The sequence below is a fragment of the Xyrauchen texanus genome, chromosome 31, assembly GCF_025860055.1.
Source record: "Xyrauchen texanus isolate HMW12.3.18 chromosome 31, RBS_HiC_50CHRs, whole genome shotgun sequence".
NCBI lineage: Eukaryota > Metazoa > Chordata > Actinopteri > Cypriniformes > Catostomidae > Xyrauchen > Xyrauchen texanus.
The window spans coordinates 4521740-4540619 of record NC_068306.1 but is presented as its reverse complement, the minus strand read 5'-3'; the positions used below and the strand labels follow the sequence as shown (position 1 = coordinate 4540619).

The 18880-nt window shown below is 43.4% G+C and overlaps 3 protein-coding genes across 7 annotated transcripts in view; 2 read left to right on the top strand and 1 right to left on the bottom strand.

Annotated features, from left to right (window-relative positions):
• Nucleotides 1–489: 489 nt before the first annotated feature.
• Nucleotides 490–7586, top strand: prelid1b (PRELI domain containing 1b). 3 transcript variants are annotated; one of them, XM_052100193.1, is made up of 6 exons: nt 490–533; nt 1781–1904; nt 1973–2198; nt 2902–3015; nt 3099–3131; nt 6470–7586. In XM_052100193.1, the coding sequence occupies exons 2-6, from the start codon at nt 1813–1815 to the stop codon at nt 6605–6607; spliced, it is 603 nt and encodes a 200-aa protein (XP_051956153.1). In that variant the 5' UTR covers nt 490–533; nt 1781–1812; the 3' UTR covers nt 6608–7586. The 3 variants fall into 3 exon arrangements, with proteins under 3 accessions (XP_051956153.1, XP_051956151.1, XP_051956152.1); XM_052100191.1 differs by having other exon boundaries at nt 3099–3177; nt 6470–7584; XM_052100192.1 differs by having other exon boundaries at nt 495–547; nt 3099–3177; nt 6470–7583.
• Nucleotides 7587–8686: 1100 nt separating this feature from the next.
• On the top strand, nt 8687–14222 carry si:ch73-290k24.6 (dentin sialophosphoprotein). Of its 3 annotated transcripts, none has more exons than XM_052100180.1 (5): nt 8688–9034; nt 9355–9396; nt 9895–10131; nt 12112–12273; nt 12394–14222. In XM_052100180.1, the coding sequence occupies exons 3-5, from the start codon at nt 9987–9989 to the stop codon at nt 13506–13508; spliced, it is 1422 nt and encodes a 473-aa protein (XP_051956140.1). In that variant the 5' UTR covers nt 8688–9034; nt 9355–9396; nt 9895–9986; the 3' UTR covers nt 13509–14222. The 3 variants fall into 3 exon arrangements, with proteins under 3 accessions (XP_051956139.1, XP_051956140.1, XP_051956141.1); XM_052100181.1 differs by having other exon boundaries at nt 8688–9107; XM_052100179.1 differs by having other exon boundaries at nt 8687–9396.
• Nucleotides 14223–18624: 4402 nt separating this feature from the next.
• The window catches only part of LOC127625531 (steroid 17-alpha-hydroxylase/17,20 lyase), an 8316-nt gene continuing 8060 nt past the window's right edge, over nt 18625–18880 (bottom strand). The window contains exon 7 of the mRNA XM_052100847.1: nt 18625–18869. Coding sequence (XP_051956807.1) covers nt 18625–18869 — 245 coding nt within the window. The remainder of the gene's footprint in view (nt 18870–18880) is intronic.

Genomic DNA, 18880 nt, shown 5'->3' with positions numbered 1-18880 from the left:
CTAAGTTCATGACATAGTTTTTTTGTTTGTTTGTTTGTTTTAATCTGACACTGCACAAAAAACAATAATGCATCAAAATTTACAACAATGTTGTTGCTAATCACTGACATATCCCAGACTGTGAGCATCCAAAAGCAAAAAATTCCCTTTAGCATTTAGCATATGGAAAATAATTCATTTTTTGTGTGATTGTTTTACATAAAAAACAACCGTGGCATTATGTAAACAAACGGGCATTTAAAGGGTTAAAATCCTGAAAATAAATGAATATTTGTTAGTTATGATCAGGACTGATCTTGCTTAGAAAATTAACTAATACAAAGAGGAAAATAATATTAATATATAGTATTATTATGGCAGTTTTCTGACGCGGAAATGTTTGTCCTTGTAAGGATTGTAATACATATAATAATTAATGTTGATATTTATTCCATTATTATCGATTCTCAGTTCAGACTGAAACCGGAAGTCACACACGGAAGGCGGAAATGTCGCGGAAGTGTTTGATGTGTCGGCAGAGCTGCAGGATTACAGTGAGTTTAAATAAGTGCGTATGTGTTTTTAGAGGGTTTATTCTCGTATATTTGGCTGTATTTGTAATTAAACTGTATTCTTTGTATTGTCTTTGCGCTCGCAGCTGATGGTCGCGATCTGCAGGTCATTTGAGCACAAAAAATACACTAAAGATAAAAAAATAAATACAAATATCAAATAATCATCGATGCATTTAATATCTATTATCGTGTGAAATTCGTGTTAAACGGATTAGTTCGCATTGTTGACTGAACGCGTTTACTAACGCCGATTAATACAGATAAACTATAAGCTTTAACATGATTTATTATCAATATAAACTGTGAAAATAGTGAAATCCACATTCTGTGTGTTTGTAACGTGTATCTCAGCTGATCCTGCATTAATGCACTTCCGCTCGAGCATATCACCATGGTAACCATCCCAGATATCACACGGACATCTGCGAGATGTGTTTAAGAGCGTTTCATCCGGAAACTAAAACATCTCAATAACATCTGCTGAAAGACTTATTGACATCCGAGGGGAAATACCTCTTTTAGAGGGACTGCACATGCGCAAACAGCCTAAAGAACACGTCCTCCAGAAGTAAACAAACACACCAGATAGACGTCTGGGTGACGTCATCTGGAGGACGTGTTCTTTTGGCGGTTTGCGCATGTGCAGTCCCTCTAAAAGAGGTATTTCCCCCTCGGATGTAAATAAGATGTTTGTAAATCTGAAAAGTTTAAGATGTTAACAGGGCTCAACACTAAGGATTTTTTCAGTGCTTCACATTTCCACTGTCCCAAATATATGTTTTTACCATCCTGGCTATAAAAATGTGTCTGAAGATAATTATTATGTTTTTAAGACAATGTCCCCCCAAACTGAATCACATTTATAATATGCAAGATGTGATTTATGCCTTATATAATCCCATGTATGAGCATTACAGATGTACATTCATAAATGCAGCATATTAACCTCAGACGTCCCACCATGTGCTTTTAAACCAAGAGTCGGGCAAGTGACGGTTCTAGCAACTGGCCCGAATCTCTCTCACTGGCCCCAGGCCATTGGGCCGTCCTTATTGCAAAGAGCCCAAATGATGTGAAATAATGTGGTAAACCGGGTACATAGCTTATAAAACATATCCTTTCTCTAAAGAACCCCTACTGATGAAGACCGCACAAAACAACTTGTCGTTTATTTGTTCGTTTTAGGCAAAGCTGAAAGAGCGACTGTCTGGCCTCTTGTGTTTCAGGGGTCTTTTGGTGGGGTTCTGCTGGGGTCGTGATGGGGAAGTATTTCTTCAGTGAGACGGACATCGAGAGTGCGTGGGACCTCGTTTCGACGGCGTTCTGGCAACGATACCCAAACCCTTACAGGTACTTACAGGTCCTGAAAGTTGTAATGAATCGGAACTTCTCTCACTCTTTTCGTTCTTATTTCTCAGCACTCATGTTCTGACGGAGGACGTCGTTTTCCGTGAGGTGACGTCAGATAACTGTCTCGTGTCCCGGCGGCTCCTCACCAAGACCAATCGTCTTCCTCGCTGGGCGGAGCGCATCTTCCCAGGGAGCCTAACACGATCGGTTTACATCATAGAGGATTCTGTCGTCGACCTCAGCAACAGAAGCCTCACGACACTGACCTGGAACATAAATCATGCTAAATTCATGGTAAATGGCCACACTCCTGGCGTAGAGTTAAGCCTGCTCTGACCCGCCTCAGCTCCGAGTATTAAAGGCATTTCTGATGCTGCATCGTTTCTGGGTAATGAGCAGCATCAGTGCAGCATCAGAGCAGCATCAGAGCAGCATCAGAGCAGACATAAAAGTGTTGTTGTCATGATATAGCAAATATTTCTGAATTAATGTACAATATCGTATTTTTATTTAATTCATCTATATTCATAATTTACATTTAAAGAATAATCTCATTACATAATTTATGCCTGCTCTGAGCAGCATTATACAGTCTGTGTAAGTGTAATACACCTAAATGCCACTTCAGACGCCGCTTCTGTGCCACCTTTGCCATGTAAAGATGGCATTACACTCACCTTACCATTTAGAAAGCTAAAAGAAAACAGGTAATTTGGTAAAACTAACTCGAGTTTAATATTGATCCAATACGGCTGATTATATTCCGCACAATGAAAATTAAGCCTACTAATTGGACCATGAGATTCTTTGTGTTGTAATTAGTGCTGTCAATCAATTAAGATATGTAATCGCTATTAACGCATCATTTTTCATAGTTGATCACGATTAATCGAATGATTGAATGAACAGCTTCACTTGCAGAACAACACTCGCAGACGGTGTGCAGGTTGGGTTTGTTAACGCCTGTCTGTGTGTGTGTGTGTGTGTGTTTTATCAGCGGGTCGTGGAACGCTGTGTGTTTCACGGTGAGCGGGAAAGCCCGGTCCGGACGCGGCTCACCAGAGAAGCCTGGATCTCATCGGGAGTGTTTGGTCTCTCGAGACCGATACAGGTAATCCGTCGATGAACTCGTGGTGATGTTAGTCAGGCGGGTTAGGGTTTTAATTGAATGTTTTCTCTCTCGGCCTCCTGTAGGAGTTCGGTTTGGCCAGATTCAGGAGTAATCAGGTGAAATCTATGAAGGGTTTGGAGCATGCTCTATCAAATCTACAGAGTAAGACCTGTATTTATTATGTATAACATATGAGAGCACATAACCCCTAACTCAAACCTTTGGGTGCGGTTGCACCGGTCGTGCGTGAGGTCTCACTTAAGTTAGGACATAAAGACTGTGTTCACGCGAGACTGAAGACACAAGCTCTGTGAAGTCAAGCATAGTCACATGATATTTACCTTATTCATCCAATAATAATCCATTCAAATCAGTGAATTACATTTCCCTTCAAATACAACACGTCAAATATAGTTCATATATCATCTGTCTGTCTGTCTGTCTATCTATCTGTCTATCTGTCTTTCCCATCAATCTGTCTATCTGTCCATCTGTCTGTCTATTTATATCTGTCTATCTGTCTTTCCCATCAATCTGTCTATCTGTCCATCTGTCTGTCTATTTATATCTGTCTATCTGTCTTTCCCATCAATCTGTCTATCTGTCCATCTGTCTGTCTATTTATATCTGTCTATCTGTCTTTCCCATCAATCTGTCTATCTGTCCATCTGTCTATCTATCTGTCTATCTGTCTTTCCCATCAATCTGTCTATCTATCTATCTGTCTATCTGTCTATCTATCTGTCTATCTGTCCTTTCCATCAATCTGTCTGTCTGTCCATCTGTCTATCTATCTATCTATCTGTCCATCCATCTATCTATCTGTCTATCTGTCCTTCCCATCAATCTGTCTATCTGTCCATCCGTCTATCTATCTGTCTATCTGTCTTTCCCATCAATCTGTCTATCTGTCCATCCATCTATCTATCTATCTGTCTATCTGTCTTTCCCATCAATCTGTCTATCTGTCTGTCTATCTGTCTATCTGTCTTTCCCATCAATCTGTCTATCTGTCTATCTGTCTTTCCCATCAATCTGTCTATCTGTCCATCTGTCTATCTATCTATCTGTCTTTCCCATCAATCTGTCTATCTGTCCATCTGTCTATCTATCTGTCTATCTGTCTTTCCCATCAATCTGTCTGTCTGTCTGTCTATCTATCTATCTATCTATCTATCTATCTATCTATCTATCTATCTATCTATCTATCTATCTATCTGTCTTTCCCATCAATCTGTCTATCTATCCATCTGTCCATCCGTCTATCTATCTGTCTATCTGTCTTTCCCATCAATCTGTCTATCTGTCCATCTGTCTATCTATCTATCTGTCTTTCCCATCAATCTGTCTATCTGTCCATCTGTCTATCTGTCCATCTGTCTATCTATCTGTCTTTCCCATCAATTTGTCTGTCTGTCCATCTGTCTATCTATCTGTCTTTCCCATCAGTCTGTCTATCTATCTATCTGTCTATCTGTCTTTCCCATCAATCTGTCTATCTATCCATCTGTCCATCCGTCTATCTATCTGTCTATCTGTCTTTCCCATCAATCTGTCTATCTGTCCATCTGTCTATCTATCTATCTATCTATCTGTCTTTCCCATCAATCTGTCTATCTGTCCATCCATCTATCTATCTGTCTATCTATCTTTCCCATCAATCTGTCTATTTGTCCATCCATCTATCTATCTGTCTATCTGTCTATCTATCTGTCTTTCCCATCAATTTGTCTGTCTGTCCATCTGTCTATCTATCTGTCTTTCCCATCAGTCTGTCTATCTATCTATCTGTCTATCTGTCTTTCCCATCAATCTGTCTATCTATCCATCTGTCCATCCGTCTATCTATCTGTCTATCTGTCTTTCCCATCAATCTGTCTATCTGTCTATCTATCTATCTATCTGTCTTTCCCATCAATCTGTCTATCTGTCCATCTGTCCATCTGTCTATCTATCTGTCTATCTGTCTTTCCCATCAATCTGTCTATTTGTCCATCCATCTATCTATCTGTCTATCTGTCTTTCCCATCAATCTGTCTATTTGTCCATCCATCTATCTATCTGTCTTATCTATCTTTCCCATCAATCTGTCTGTTTGTCCATCCGTCTATCTGTCTTTCCCATCAATCTGTCTGTCTGTCCATCCATCTATCTATCTGTCTTTCCCATCAATCTGTCTATTTGTCCATCCATCTATCTGTCTGTCTATCTCTCTTTCCCATCAATCTGTCTATCTGTCCATCCATCTATCTATCTGTCTTTCCCATCAATCTGTCTATCTGTCCATCCATCTATCTATCTGTCTATCTGTCTTTCCCATCAATCTGTCTATCTGTCCATCCATCTATCTATCTGTCTATCTATCTTTCCCATCAATCTGTCTATCTGTCCATCCATCTATCTATCTGTCTTTCCCATCAAACTGTCTATTTGTCCATCCATCTATCTGTCTGTCTATCTGTCTTTCCCATCAATCTGTCTATTTGTCCATCCATCTGTCTATCTGTCTTTCCCATCAATCTGTCTATCTGTCCATCCATCTATCTATCTGTCTTTCCCATCAATCTGTCTATTTGTCCATCCATCTATCTGTCTGTCTATCTGTCTTTCCCATCAATCTGTCTATCTGTCCATCCATCTATCTATCTGTCTTTCCCATCAAACTGTCTATTTGTCCATCCATCCATCTATCTGTCTTTCCCATCAATCTGTCTATTTGTCCATCCATCTGTCTATCTGTCTTTCCCATCAATCTGTCTATCTGTCCATCCATCTATCTATCTGTCTTTCCCATCAATCTGTCTATTTGTCCATCCATCTATCTGTCTGTCTATCTGTCTTTCCCATCAATCTGTCTATCTGTCCATCCGTCTATCTGTCTGTCTATCTGTCTTTCCCATCCATCTATCGATCTGTCTATCTGTCTTTCCCATCAATCTGTCTATCTGTCCATCCATCTATCTATCTGTCTATCTGTCTTTCTCATCAATCTGTCTATCTGTCCATCCGTCTATCTGTCTCTCTGTCTTTCCCGTCTATCTATCTATCTATCTATCTATCTATCTATCTATCTATCTATCTGTCTTTCCCATCAATCTGTCTATCTGTCTTTCCCATCAATCTATCTATCTGTCTTTCTCATCAATCTGTCTATCTGTCCATCTGTCTATATGGCCTCAAGAGGCGCACTAGCGACTGACGTTAGAGGCTGTAGCATTTAGCCTCCTCGTTAGCGCACCTGCCACCCACACCGGCTGATGCGGGTCGAATCCCGCTCGGAGCGGGTCCAGCAGGACCAGTTTTGAGTAATTGCATTGAACCTAAAGCACAGAGTCGTTCATGACCAGATCGAGTCTAACTGTACTTTATTCAAATCTGCGTGTCTACAGTTCTACTGTGAGACTTCAGCCCCACAGACTGTTTAATGTTTGTTTTTCTGTGTCCGTCAATGCAGGCGCATCGAGCTCATGTCATGGAGACGCCTCCAAAGATGCTCCAGAGATTCCCAAACACCTCAGTTCTGCCTCCAAATCCCAGAAACCACAGCAGTTCATATGAGCTCACACACATGTCCAGGGCACGGTTCAGATGAATCTAAACTAACAGGTTTCCTTTAGGATTGTTTCATTCATTATAACACACATTTATTTAAACGGTATTTACATCTCATGTAATAGTAATAGAAGTGAGAATAATGGGAATAAAAAACGAATGCTTCATTTTAAAATGAACTTGTGTCATAACAACGGTCCTAAAATAAGCATTTTTATTTATTTATTTATTTTTGCTTGTTTTATATTTTGGAGTAAAGATGGGATCTGGACATGTGTTTGTGAGATTGATCCATAAACAAACGTGTGTTTAATGGCTGCTAATATTAAAGCTCAGGGAACAGTTTAATGAAGGAGCATGACAACATACGTGTGCATCTGAACACATCAGTACACTGCACCATATTTATTTATTAGAGATGAACTCAGGGACAGACACGAGTGTTTCTGGAGCGTGTGCTGTTCATTATATGTTACAGTAATCACACGTGAACAAGCGTGTGACATTGTTTCATTGAAACATTCTCAAATCATGTGTTCATGCTGGAGTGTGTGTGAACATGTGCTGATACTGTGTAATGCTGTCTCTCTCTCTCTCTCTCTCTCTAACTGTCTCTCTCTCTCTCTCTCTCTCTCTGTACTAATGTTTTAATTAGTGTCTAGTGTAACGAGTCCAGAGAAATCACCTGTTTAATATGATATAATCCAACTGCGAGACTAAAGTTCATTCGTTGCTGTGTTCTTCGATCATCAGCATGTTAATATTGCATCATTATTATTATTATTATTATTATTAGACATATCGGTTATTTTCAGAAGCGTTACATTTGAATTTAAAGTGTTTTAATATTTATCTGTAAACTGTAATAAATGCTGTAAACTGTGATGAACTTTATAATAAAACATGATAAACTTGTAACATCTGTCGGTTAATCGTGAGATTGTACAGAAATATGATCGTGAATATAAACGGTCTGTTTTGAGCTCGTAAAGATGAGATGATTAACCCTTTAACACACACCTCGGGACTTTAATGACACGGGACCTCACACACACACACACACTCACACACACACTCTCACACACACACACACACACACACACACTCTCACACACACACACACACACTCATACACACACATACACACTCACACACACACTCGCACTCACATACACACACACACATACACACTCGCACTCACATACACACACACACACTCACACACACATACACACTCACACACACACTCGCACTCACATACACACACACTCTCACACACACATACACACTCACACTCGCACTCACATACACACACACTCTCACACACACATACACACTCGCACTCACACACACACACACACTCACATACACACTCACACACTCGCACTCACATACACACACACACACACACACTCACACACACACACTCTCACACACACATACACACTCACATACACACTCACACACACACTCACACACTCTCACACACACATACACACACACACACTCTCACACACACACACACTCTCACACACACATACACACTCACACACACACTCGCACTCACATACACACACACACACACACTCTCACACACACATACACACTCACACACACACTCGCACTCACATACACACACACACTCATACACACACACTCATACACACACACTCTCTCACACACACATACACACTCACACACACACTCGCACTCACATACACACACACACTCATACACACACACTCATACACACACACACACACACTCACACACACACTCACACACTCTCACACACACACATACACACTCACACACACACTCGCACTCACATACACACACACACTCATACACACACACTCATACACACACACACTCACACACACACTCATACACACACACACTCACACACACACTCATACACACACACACTCACACACACACTCACACACACACAGATTGTCTATGTATTTATTGAGTGATTTATAGGATCATTCATGATTGGTCTGCAACACTGAACAATCTCCAGATATGTTCTTCATTATATATCGGATGAAGATTCCTCTCAGTGTAACACATCCTCATCTTCAGCTGTTGCCATGACAGCTGCAGCTGCGCTCTGATTGGTCCGTCTGCAGCTGCCCCGAGCCAATCAGCATTAGATCCGATAAATGCGCATCTCTCCGTCTGCTATAATAATTATATTGAGTTTTTATATTGAACAGACGCGTGCATAGTGAAGGTGTTCCGTTAAAACATCCCGGTGCTTTCATCCGTTACATGTCGCCCGTGACGCGGAGGCAGAAGCTCCGGGTGGAAATGGCGGACGGAGAGAGACGGTCGGTGCAGAATCGGGAAAAATGAGCGAATCCGAAACAACGCCGACTTTCATTACTGGCCGTATGCGATAAAACGCGCGCGCGCTCCGGACATCCGATTTCACTGAAGCGGACGCATCGCGTTTATTACGGTCGGTGTGTTTATTATCACTGCGGGTTTATAACATGCTCATGTACCCGCTGTTATTCTCTTCCATGTATACTGTAAGTAATGATAGATGCTCCATTGTGTGACGTGTTACACTGAACACATCCGGCCGGTCTCTTCCACTGCAGGCCTACAGCAACGCATTACACTCACTACAACACAAACACACTGCTGACCTTTAATATGCAGTAACACACACACAACTGTTCCATGTTTGCATGCGTCTCTCATACAACACATTTCATTTGTGCTTCTACATTAGAATTATAGTTGATTTGATCTGTTTTACTTCTGCTCATTCAGATGGTCCTGACAGCATCTGTGGACACCTGTGTCCTTCGCCAGGTAACACCTGATTTATGACTGTTCTTCATTGCATCCGTTGCCTCAATCCGGGTGGTGGAGGACGAGTCTCAGTTGCCTCCGCGTCTGAGACCGTCAGTCCGTGCATCTGATCACGTGACTCGTTGTGCATGACACCGCGGAGACTCACAGCATGTGGAGGCTCATGCTACTCTCCACGATCCACACACAACTCACCACATGCCCCATTGAGAGAACCACTAATCACCACCACGAGGAGGTTACCTCATGTGACTCTACCCTCCCTAGCAACCGGCCCAATTTGGTTGCTAAGGAGACCAGGCTGGAGTCACTCAGCACACTCCAGGTGTGCTAGTCAGCGTCAATACTCGCTGAGATACCCAGAACCCCCTAGAATTGAATATTAAGATCTACAGTACGTCAGATGCTAAAAATAACGTATTGGGCATTTTGACCCCGAGTCCCCTTTAATTCTGCCCCTGCTTGAGATTTCGCTCCTTGCCTTTGTTTTCCTGACAGGCTCTGAGGGGTCAGACGTTGTCGCCATAGCAGCAGTTCTGGAGGAAGAGGAGGAGCGAGTGTTTCGGTGGCGCCACGCCCTTCTGCAGGGTATGGAGTACCACAGTTCGGGGACGTTGCCCCTCTTAGGCAGCCCACGCTACTGCCCAGGAACTAACAGCGCCAGCGGCTACCTCTGCCAGACCGGCCACTGCTGCCAGGAGACGGGCTGCTGTACCTACTACTATGAGCTGTGGTGTGAGTGCAGCAGTGTCACACGCATTATTAAACGCTTCATGTGCTCCTGAGACCCCCACATGCGTGGACATTACGCTTTGCTTCCGCTATAGGCTATGCTTAATTATTATGTTTTAAAATCAACTGATCTCAGTTCAGGAGACTCTAGGCTGTCAGTAAAGGGTTAAACTTTCAGCGCACCGAGTCATGTGACAAAACAACATGGTGCCGATCTCAGCTGAGTTTGTCTTTCGGATAAATAGTCTGATAATTGTGTCTTTCAGAGGCTTTATATGGAGTTATGATGAAAATATGATGCATTTCAAACTGTTCTGAGACCAGTGCAGACAGACAGCACACTGGAGGTTAAGTCATGCACTAAATAGGGAGCATCCTATATCTCTCCTATAACTGTTCTGAGACCAGTGCAGACAGACAGCACACTGGAGGTTAAGTAATGCACTAAATAGGGAGCAAGGGAGCATCCTATAGGTCTCTATAACTGTTCTGAGACCAGTGCAGAGAGACAGCACACTGGAGGTTAAGTCATTCACTAAATAGGGAGCAAAGGAGCATCCTATAGCTCTCCTATAACTGTTCTGAGACCAGTGCAGACAGACAGCACACTGGAGGTTAAGTCATGCACTAAATAGGGAGCAAAGGAGCATCCTATAGCTCTCCTATAACTGTTCTGAGACCAGTGCAGACAGACAGCACACTGGAGGTTAAGTCATGCACTAAATAGGGAGCAAGGGAGCATCCTATATCTCTCCTATAACTGTTCTGAGACCAGTGCAGACAGACAGCACACTGGAGGTTAAGTCATGCACTAAATAGGGAGCAAAGGAGCATCCTATATCTCCTATAACTGTTCTGAGACCAGTGCAGACAGACAGCACACTGGAGGTTAAGTCATTCACTAAATAGGGAGCAAGGGAGCATCCTATATCTCTCCTATAACTGTTCTGAGACCAGTGCAGATAGACAGCACACTGGAGGTTAAGTCATGCACTAAATAGGGAGCAACGGTGCATCCTATAGCTCTCTATAACTGTTCTGAGACCAGTGCAGACAGACAGCACACTGGAGGTTAAGTCATGCACTAAATAGGGAGCAAGGGTGCATCCTATAGCTCTCTATAACTGTTCTGAGACCAGTGCAGACAGACAGCACACTGGAGGTTAAGTCAGGTACTAAATAGGGAGCAAGGGAGCATCCTATAGCTCTCTATAACTGTTCTGAGACCAGTGCAGACAGACAGCACACTGGAGGTTAAGTCAGGTACTAAATAGGGAGCAAGGGTGCATCCTATAGCTCTCTATAACTGTTCTGAGACCAGTGCAGACAGACAGCACACTGGAGGTTAAGTCATGCACTAAATAGGGAGCAAGGGTGCATCCTATAGCTCTCTATAACTGTTCTGAGACCAGTGCAGACAGACAGCACACTGGAGGTTAAGTCAGGTACTAAATAGGGAGCAAGGGAGCATCCTATAGCTCTCTATAACTGTTCTGAGACCAGTGCAGACAGACAGCACACTGGAGGTTAAGTCAGGTACTAAATAGGGAGCAAGGGAGCATCCTATATCTCTCCTATAACTGTTCTGAGACCAGTGCAGACAGACAGCACACTGGAGGTTAAGTCATTCACTAAATAGGGAGCAAGGGAGCATCCTATATCGCTCCTATAACTGTTCTGAGACCAGTGCAGACAGACAGCACACTGGAGGTTAAGTCATGCACTAAATAGGGAGCAAGGGAGCATTCTATATCTCTCTATGCAGTTAAGTGCATTCACTCAGTCTCATCACTCTGAAAATGATGTCACGTTCCAAACTCATATGACGTGATTTCTACCATGGAGCACAAAATGAAAATGTTAGATTATCAGTCAATAAACCTCAAAATGGACCGGTTAATCGCTCCCTCACTATTAAGACCAAACGTGGACACCAGCGTTCAGAGGAAGTGTTGTTAGTGTTGTGTGTGTTGTGTGTTTCAGGGTTCTGGCTGCTGTGGAGTGTCCTCATCTTGTTCAGCTGTTGTTGTGCGTATCGTCACCGGCAGGCGAAGCAGCGCATTCAGCAGCAGCAGAGACAGAGAGAGATCAACCTCATGGCGTATCACGGAGCGTGCAGTTACCCCTCCTCCATGTTTGACCTCAGTAAGAAGCCACAAGCTATTTCCAGGACAATATATTGATAATTATAATAGTAATTAAAAGTATTTTCTTGCACAAATACCCTTTTTTTTATAAGAAATGACCATGAGTTCTCATTGGCAGGTTTCCTTGCGTCCCTCAAACTACCGTCCTATGAGGAAGTAGCTGCCCAACCAAGCACCCCGCCCCCTCCCTACAGCTCTGTCAGTTATCCGCGAGGCTCCGCCCACCCTGGCCCGAGTCACATGCTGTCATCCCAGAGCTCTGACAACTACACCAGCTGCTCCTGTGACTCCTGCTGTCCGTCATCCCCCTGTAGCTCCTCCCCCTCCTCTGCTCAACTCACAGATGAGACGGATACAAGCAATGCCTCTACGCCCTCCCTCAATGAGCCAGGACACACCCACTCCACAGCAGTGGCTACACACGGCGAGACTGTTTCAATGCCACCAATCAACCAATCTCCTACGCTCTGCACGGCAGAGGTACTGGAGGCGGAGCTAACAGACTCCACCCCTTTGGACTGCAACGACAACAACACCGTCGCCCCAATCAGCATCAAGCCTTCGAAGAAAAGCACAGATAATGTTAGTAATGCCACGGAAATATGTAACGCATCGCACGCAAAAAGTACTAACAATATTTGCACCGATAGTTGCTCAAACAACTCCAGCAGCTTTAGTTCTATCATTAGTCCGACAGCGAAGAACATCACCAGCTTTTCAAGACAAAATGCCACAGTAACCGCTCCTCTCTCCGCAACTCCTTCGCCCTCTTCCACGTCTCTACAGCTCTTTTCGATCTCTGACCCGCTAGGCGTACGTTCTGATCTGCAAAATTCCGCAACACAAGGGCCTGTACAAGACACCCCCTTTGCCCCGCCTCCACAGTCTCCGCCCAGATCCGCCCTCTTTTCTCCCGGCGTTGAAACCGAGCGTCGCGATTCCGCCGTCAGCGACTTGGACGTGGACCAAACGCACTTCCAGCAGCGGCGGCTAACCGGCGACTCTGGCATCGAGGTTTGTCGCTGCCGTATTGAGCGGGAAGAAGAGGATGAGGACGAAGATCAGTTACAGACAGAGTCGGCTGCTGAGCTAAACGACGGTCTCCATGACAGCCCGGACTGTTCCGCTAGAGCCAGACAGTCGCCGGCGGAAGGGGGCGGAAAAGATGCGTGGCCTGTCTCCCCGGTCCCTCTGCCGGTGGAAGCAGTCGTTATTGCCATGGAAACTGACTGAAGGTTGACCAAAAGTGTGTGATGGAAATCCAGCGCATACACGCTTAGTGTAATTGTTTGCGCCAACATCGGTTCTGGGCTCAAACCGCCGACGCGAGAGCAACTGTAAAGATTGACGTTAGAAGTTACGCAACATTAATCTTCGATCTGGTCTTCGGTCTTAGGGTTATATATCTCTGTCCGTCTCTGTTTTCTATTCTTTGTGTTTCTCTGTTGTTTGTCTGAGCACTTACACACTAGAGAAACTATGACGGAGTGTTTGACGGAGAGGAATGTGTAAGATGCGTTAAAAGAGGCGGGAGAGTTTAAATTCAAAGCGAGAATAAAGATAAACGGATGGAAAGCACAACTCGAGCTTGTCTGAATAGACGCTACGTTGGTTAAAATGTTGGCAACAGTTGATGCAAAACTTTTAATTTTTCGTGTACATCCTTTCCATGAATGCAGTGGACTCATGTGTACATCAGTATGTTTGACAAACGACAATGTTCGGACTTTACCAGCGAATCGGACCCTCAAAGTGTGACTGTCAAGCTGCTTCTTTCACTCATTTCCTTAAAAAACACCAACATTTGTGATATAACAACACAAACTGCACAGTTACATTAAGTCAGTAGGAATGCCAAGATGGCCGTTTTTCACTCTCAATAAAAAGCATTTTATTCTGGAGTTCTGGAGCGCGACGGAACCCACTAGGATGCTCCAGAACCGCAGCCCCCCCATCCCAATGTTCCAGAACACCAGCTTGGCCAAACAGATGCTGCAACCACTAAAGAAGAATAAACACAACACCTCAGGACATTTGTTTGGTTCCGTTTTGGATTTATTATCATTGGTTTATGCACATTTTGTCACGTCTTTATGCATAACATTGAAACAGCATTGTTCATTTACAACATGTGCGAGTGAATCTCTGAGCAACACGTGTCATGGTCATGAATCACCCCAAAATTAATTAATCAATTCTATTTTGCTTAAGGGATGTCCTGGGTTCAAGTTAACGGCACGGGTGACATAATGTTGATTTCCACAAAGAATATTTTTGATTTTTCAGTGTTATTTACAATGGAAGTCAATGGGGACAATGGGGTCAATGGAAGACAATGGGGTCAATGGAAGTCAATGGAAGTCAATTGGGTCAATGGGGTCAACGGAAGTCAATGGGGTCAATGGAAGTCAATGGGTCAATGGGGTCAATTGAAGTCAATGGGTCAATGGGTCAATGGAAGTCAATGGGGGTCAATGGAAGTCAATGGGGTCAATGGAAGTCAATGGGTCAATGGAAGTCAATGGGGTCAATTAAAGTCAATGGGTCAATGGGGTCAATGGAAGTCAATGGGGTCAATGGAAGTCAATGGGGTCAATTGGGTCAATGGAAGTCAATGGGCCAATGGAAGTCAATGGGGTCAATGGAAGTCAATGGGGTCAATTGGGTCAATGGAAGTCAATGGGTCAATGGGGTCAATTGAAGTCAATGGGGTCAATGGAAGTCAATGGGGTCAATGGGGTCAATGGAAGTCAGTTGGGTCAATTGGGTCAATGGAAGTCAATTGGGTCAATGGGGTCAATGGAAGTCAATGGGGTCAATGGAAGTCAATGGGGTCAATTGGGTCAGTGGAAGTCAGTGGGTCAATGGGGTCAATTGAAGTCAATGGGGTCAATGGAAGTCAATGGGGTCAGTGGAAGTCAATGGGGTCAATTGGGTCAATGGGGTCAATGGAAGTCAATGGGTCAATGGGGTCAATTGAAGTCAATGGGTCAATGGGTCAATGGAAGTCAATGGGGGTCAATGGAAGTCAATGGGGTCAATGGAAGTCAATGGGTCAATGGAAGTCAATGGGGTCAATTAAAGTCAATGGGTCAATGGGGTCAATGGAAGTCAATGGGGTCAATGGAAGTCAATGGGGTCAATTGGGTCAATGGAAGTCAATGGGCCAATGGAAGTCAATGGGGTCAATGGAAGTCAATGGGGTCAATTGGGTCAATGGAAGTCAATGGGTCAATGGGGTCAATTGAAGTCAATGGGGTCAATGGAAGTCAATGGGGTCAATGGAAGTCAATTGGGTCAATGGGGTCAATGGAAGTCAGTTGGGTCAATTGGGTCAATGGAAGTCAATTGGGTCAATGGGGTCAATGGAAGTCAATGGGGTCAATGGAAGTCAATGGGGTCAATTGGGTCAGTGGAAGTCAGTGGGTCAATGGGGTCAATTGAAGTCAATGGGGTCAATGGAAGTCAATGGGGTCAATGGAAGTCAATGGGGTCAATTGCGTCAATGGAAGTCAATTAGGTCAATGGGGTCAATGGAAGTCAATGGGGTCAATTGGGTCAATGGAAGTCAATGGGGTCAATGGAAGTCAATGGGGTCAATTGGGTCAATGGGGTCAATGGAAGTCAATGGGGTCAATCCGTAACCATTTCAAAAGTATAGTCACAAGACGTAATCAATATGTGTGTAAAAATGATTTTAGTGTCATAATATCCCTGACTAATCATATACTTGTAAAGTTATATACAATATTACAACTTGGTTGTTATGACAACAAATCCCTATAAGTCCGGTATAGTCTATATGTTTCCACAGATGCGGTTAGTACGTGATTTATCACAGTAAAATCAGTGCATGATTGTGTCTATACTTTTGAAACGACATGTATTTGAGGCCCCATTGACTTCCATTGTAGCTTAACTTAGAACCCAGAACTTTCCATAAAAATTAAAAAAAGACTTTTGGCTGAATTTTTGCACAGTAACGTCACTATTAATATTCATGAGAATTACTGTACAAACAAACTCCAACAAGACACGCACAAATTCCTAATAGGCTTCACTGTCGTACTTTTGGGGTGAAATGTGACCTGGACGTGCTTTCTTGACATTAAGACATGCAGCCTGAAGACTTTAACATACATGAATATATAACGAAATAGATATAATTATATATAAGAATCAATATAGTAGCTTCAGATAGAATATCCAGTATAAGCTCTGTCTATATAAAGTGATTTATATTTTCTAAGCATGCTGATAGGAGTGTTTGTGTGGTGTTTATTGTTGTCAGAGGGGTTCCGTGTTCCATCTGTAGAATATGGGCAGTGTTACCACCATCACTGTTGCGTTACCATGGCGTTACTATGACGACCCATTCTAGTGTAAGCATTAGAGTGTGTTTGACGTTGATGTGTGGCGCTGTAAAAGGTGTAATTCAAACATTTAAAGACTAAACGCTAAACTGAAACAACACAATGAACAGCCTGTCTTGTAATCTCTGTTTGCCCAGTGAATGCTGTGTGTTTGTGTGTGTGTGTGTGTGAGTGTGTGTGGTGTGTGTGTGTGTGTTCTGTGTGTGATGTGTGTGTGTTCTGTGTGTGATGTGTGTGTGTTCTGTGTGTGTGTGAGTGTGTGTGATGTGTGTGTGTTCTGTGTGTGTGTGTGTGTGTGTGTGTGTGTGTGTTTGTGTGTGTGTGTGTGTGTTTGTGTGTGAGTGTGTGTGTGATGTGTGTGTGTGTGTGTGTGATGTGTGTGTGTGTGTGATGTGTGTGTGTTCTGTGTGTTCTGTGTGTGTGTGAGTGTGTGTGATGTGTGTGTGTTCTGTGTGTGTGTGTGTGTGTGTTTGTGTGTGTGTGTTTGTGTGTGAGTGTGTGTGTGATGTGTGTGTGTGTGTGTGATGTGTGTGTGTGTGTGTGACTGAAAACCCAAGAGCAAAGCAGGTGGAAAAAAGTGCAACATGTAAAGTGCCCGTTTGAGTGTTGGGAATGTTACTTTTACAACAGCGCGTTACATTATTGAGCTAAACCAAATAAATGTAACTATAATGTAACTAAATGTAATTAAAAAGTAACACACAGTAACACAAAAACTCGTCGCTTCCAAAAAGTCATCTTACTACGTAATGCACGTTACTTTTAATGCAATATTCCCAGCACAAGTCCTCAGCCTAAATATTGCCACCTAGTGGCTAGAAAAGGAAATGAAGAGAAACTGGACTGCACATGGACAGCCTGCGACTGTTGGCGTTAGCGCCCGGTGTTGAATGCACTACAAGAGTATCAAAGCAATCATAGCGTGCATGCCTCAAATGCATCTATATGGGCTCGCGTAATGTACTAGCATCGTGCGCGAGACGTGGCGGCACATGGAAAAGTTACGAAAATGAACTAGCGTTGTGGTATTATGGCATAAATTCAAAACGTAATGTGCTACTGTACGCGTCACTTTCAAAAAGTAATCTCACTACGCAACGCATGTTACTTTTCATGTGTTATCCCCAAATAGCGCCACCAAATGGCTAGAAAAGGAAAAGGTGTCGCTGTTGCATTCGCCTGGTGTTGACTGCGCTAGCAGATTATCACAAAGCAGTCTTAGTGCGCTTGCATTAAATGTGTCTGTATGGGCTTGCGTACTGTGCTGATGTCAAATTTGGCATCAAGCGCACTGTGCGTAGCTGCGCGTGGAAAAGTAGCGCACATTTCTATTGTTACGGTATTATGACGTCAATTCAAAAAGTTATGTTTTACTCTATTTGTCACTTCCAAAAGTAGTCTTACTATGCAATGCGTGTTCCAGTTAATGCGTTAACCCCCAGCCCAAAGCCATCAGCCTTAAAGGCGCCACCTAGTGGCTAGAAAAGGAAATGATAGGAAAACTAAAACTGGGCTGCGCACAGACAGTCCGCGTCTTTGCGGCTGGCGTTGACTGCGCTTAAAGACTATAACAAAGCATTCATAGTGTGCATGCTTCGAACACGTCCATGGCTAGCGTACTGTTTGCGCATACTGTGCTGATGTAGAAATTTGCGTGGAAATGCAATGCACATTTCTTGAAAATAACTATTGTTATGGTATTGTGCCGTAAATTCAAAATGTAACGTGTTACTGTATTTGTCACTTCCAAAAGTAATCTTACTTCTTTAATGTGTGTTACTTTTAATGCGTTATCCCCAGCACAAGGCCTCAGCCTAAAAAGCACCACCTAGTGGCGAGAAAAGGAAAAACATGGCTGCGTCTCCGCGGCTGGCGTTGACTGCACATAAAGACTATAAAAAGCATTCATGGTGTGCTCATGTCGAAATGCACGCTTGCAGAAAGGCAAAGTATACTTGAGTTGTAACTTTTGTTTGTCAGTGTCGTGGTGTGACTCTCACATTGTAGCGTTGTGGTTGTAGCACTACACCGTAGCGCCCCTGCAGGTCAGGTAAGGAGGCCCCCGAGGGCACGCTGAAGTGAAAGCGCTGCAATAGACAGCTGACGAACAGGAAGAGCTCCATTCTGGCCAGAGACTCTCCCACACAAACGCGAGGACCGGCACCAAATGGCAGGAAACTGGAGGGAGATATTCTCTTTCCTGAGGCGTCGAGGAATCTCTCTGCGAGGGAG

Coding starts and splice junctions, on each gene's coding strand:
- prelid1b (XM_052100191.1), top strand. CDS start 1,813: ATGGGGAAGTATTTCTTCAGTGAGACGGACATCGAGAGTGCGTGGGAC. Junction 2,199..2,901: donor TAAATCATGCTAAATTCATG/GTAAATGGCCAC, acceptor GTGTTTTATCAG/CGGGTCGTGGAACGCTGTGT. Junction 3,016..3,098: donor GTCTCTCGAGACCGATACAG/GTAATCCGTCGA, acceptor GGCCTCCTGTAG/GAGTTCGGTTTGGCCAGATT.
- si:ch73-290k24.6 (XM_052100179.1), top strand. CDS start 9,270: ATGCGTCTCTCATACAACACATTTCATTTGTGCTTCTACATTAGAATT. Junction 9,397..9,894: donor ACACCTGTGTCCTTCGCCAG/GTAACACCTGAT, acceptor TTTTCCTGACAG/GCTCTGAGGGGTCAGACGTT. Junction 12,274..12,393: donor CTCCTCCATGTTTGACCTCA/GTAAGAAGCCAC, acceptor TCTCATTGGCAG/GTTTCCTTGCGTCCCTCAAA.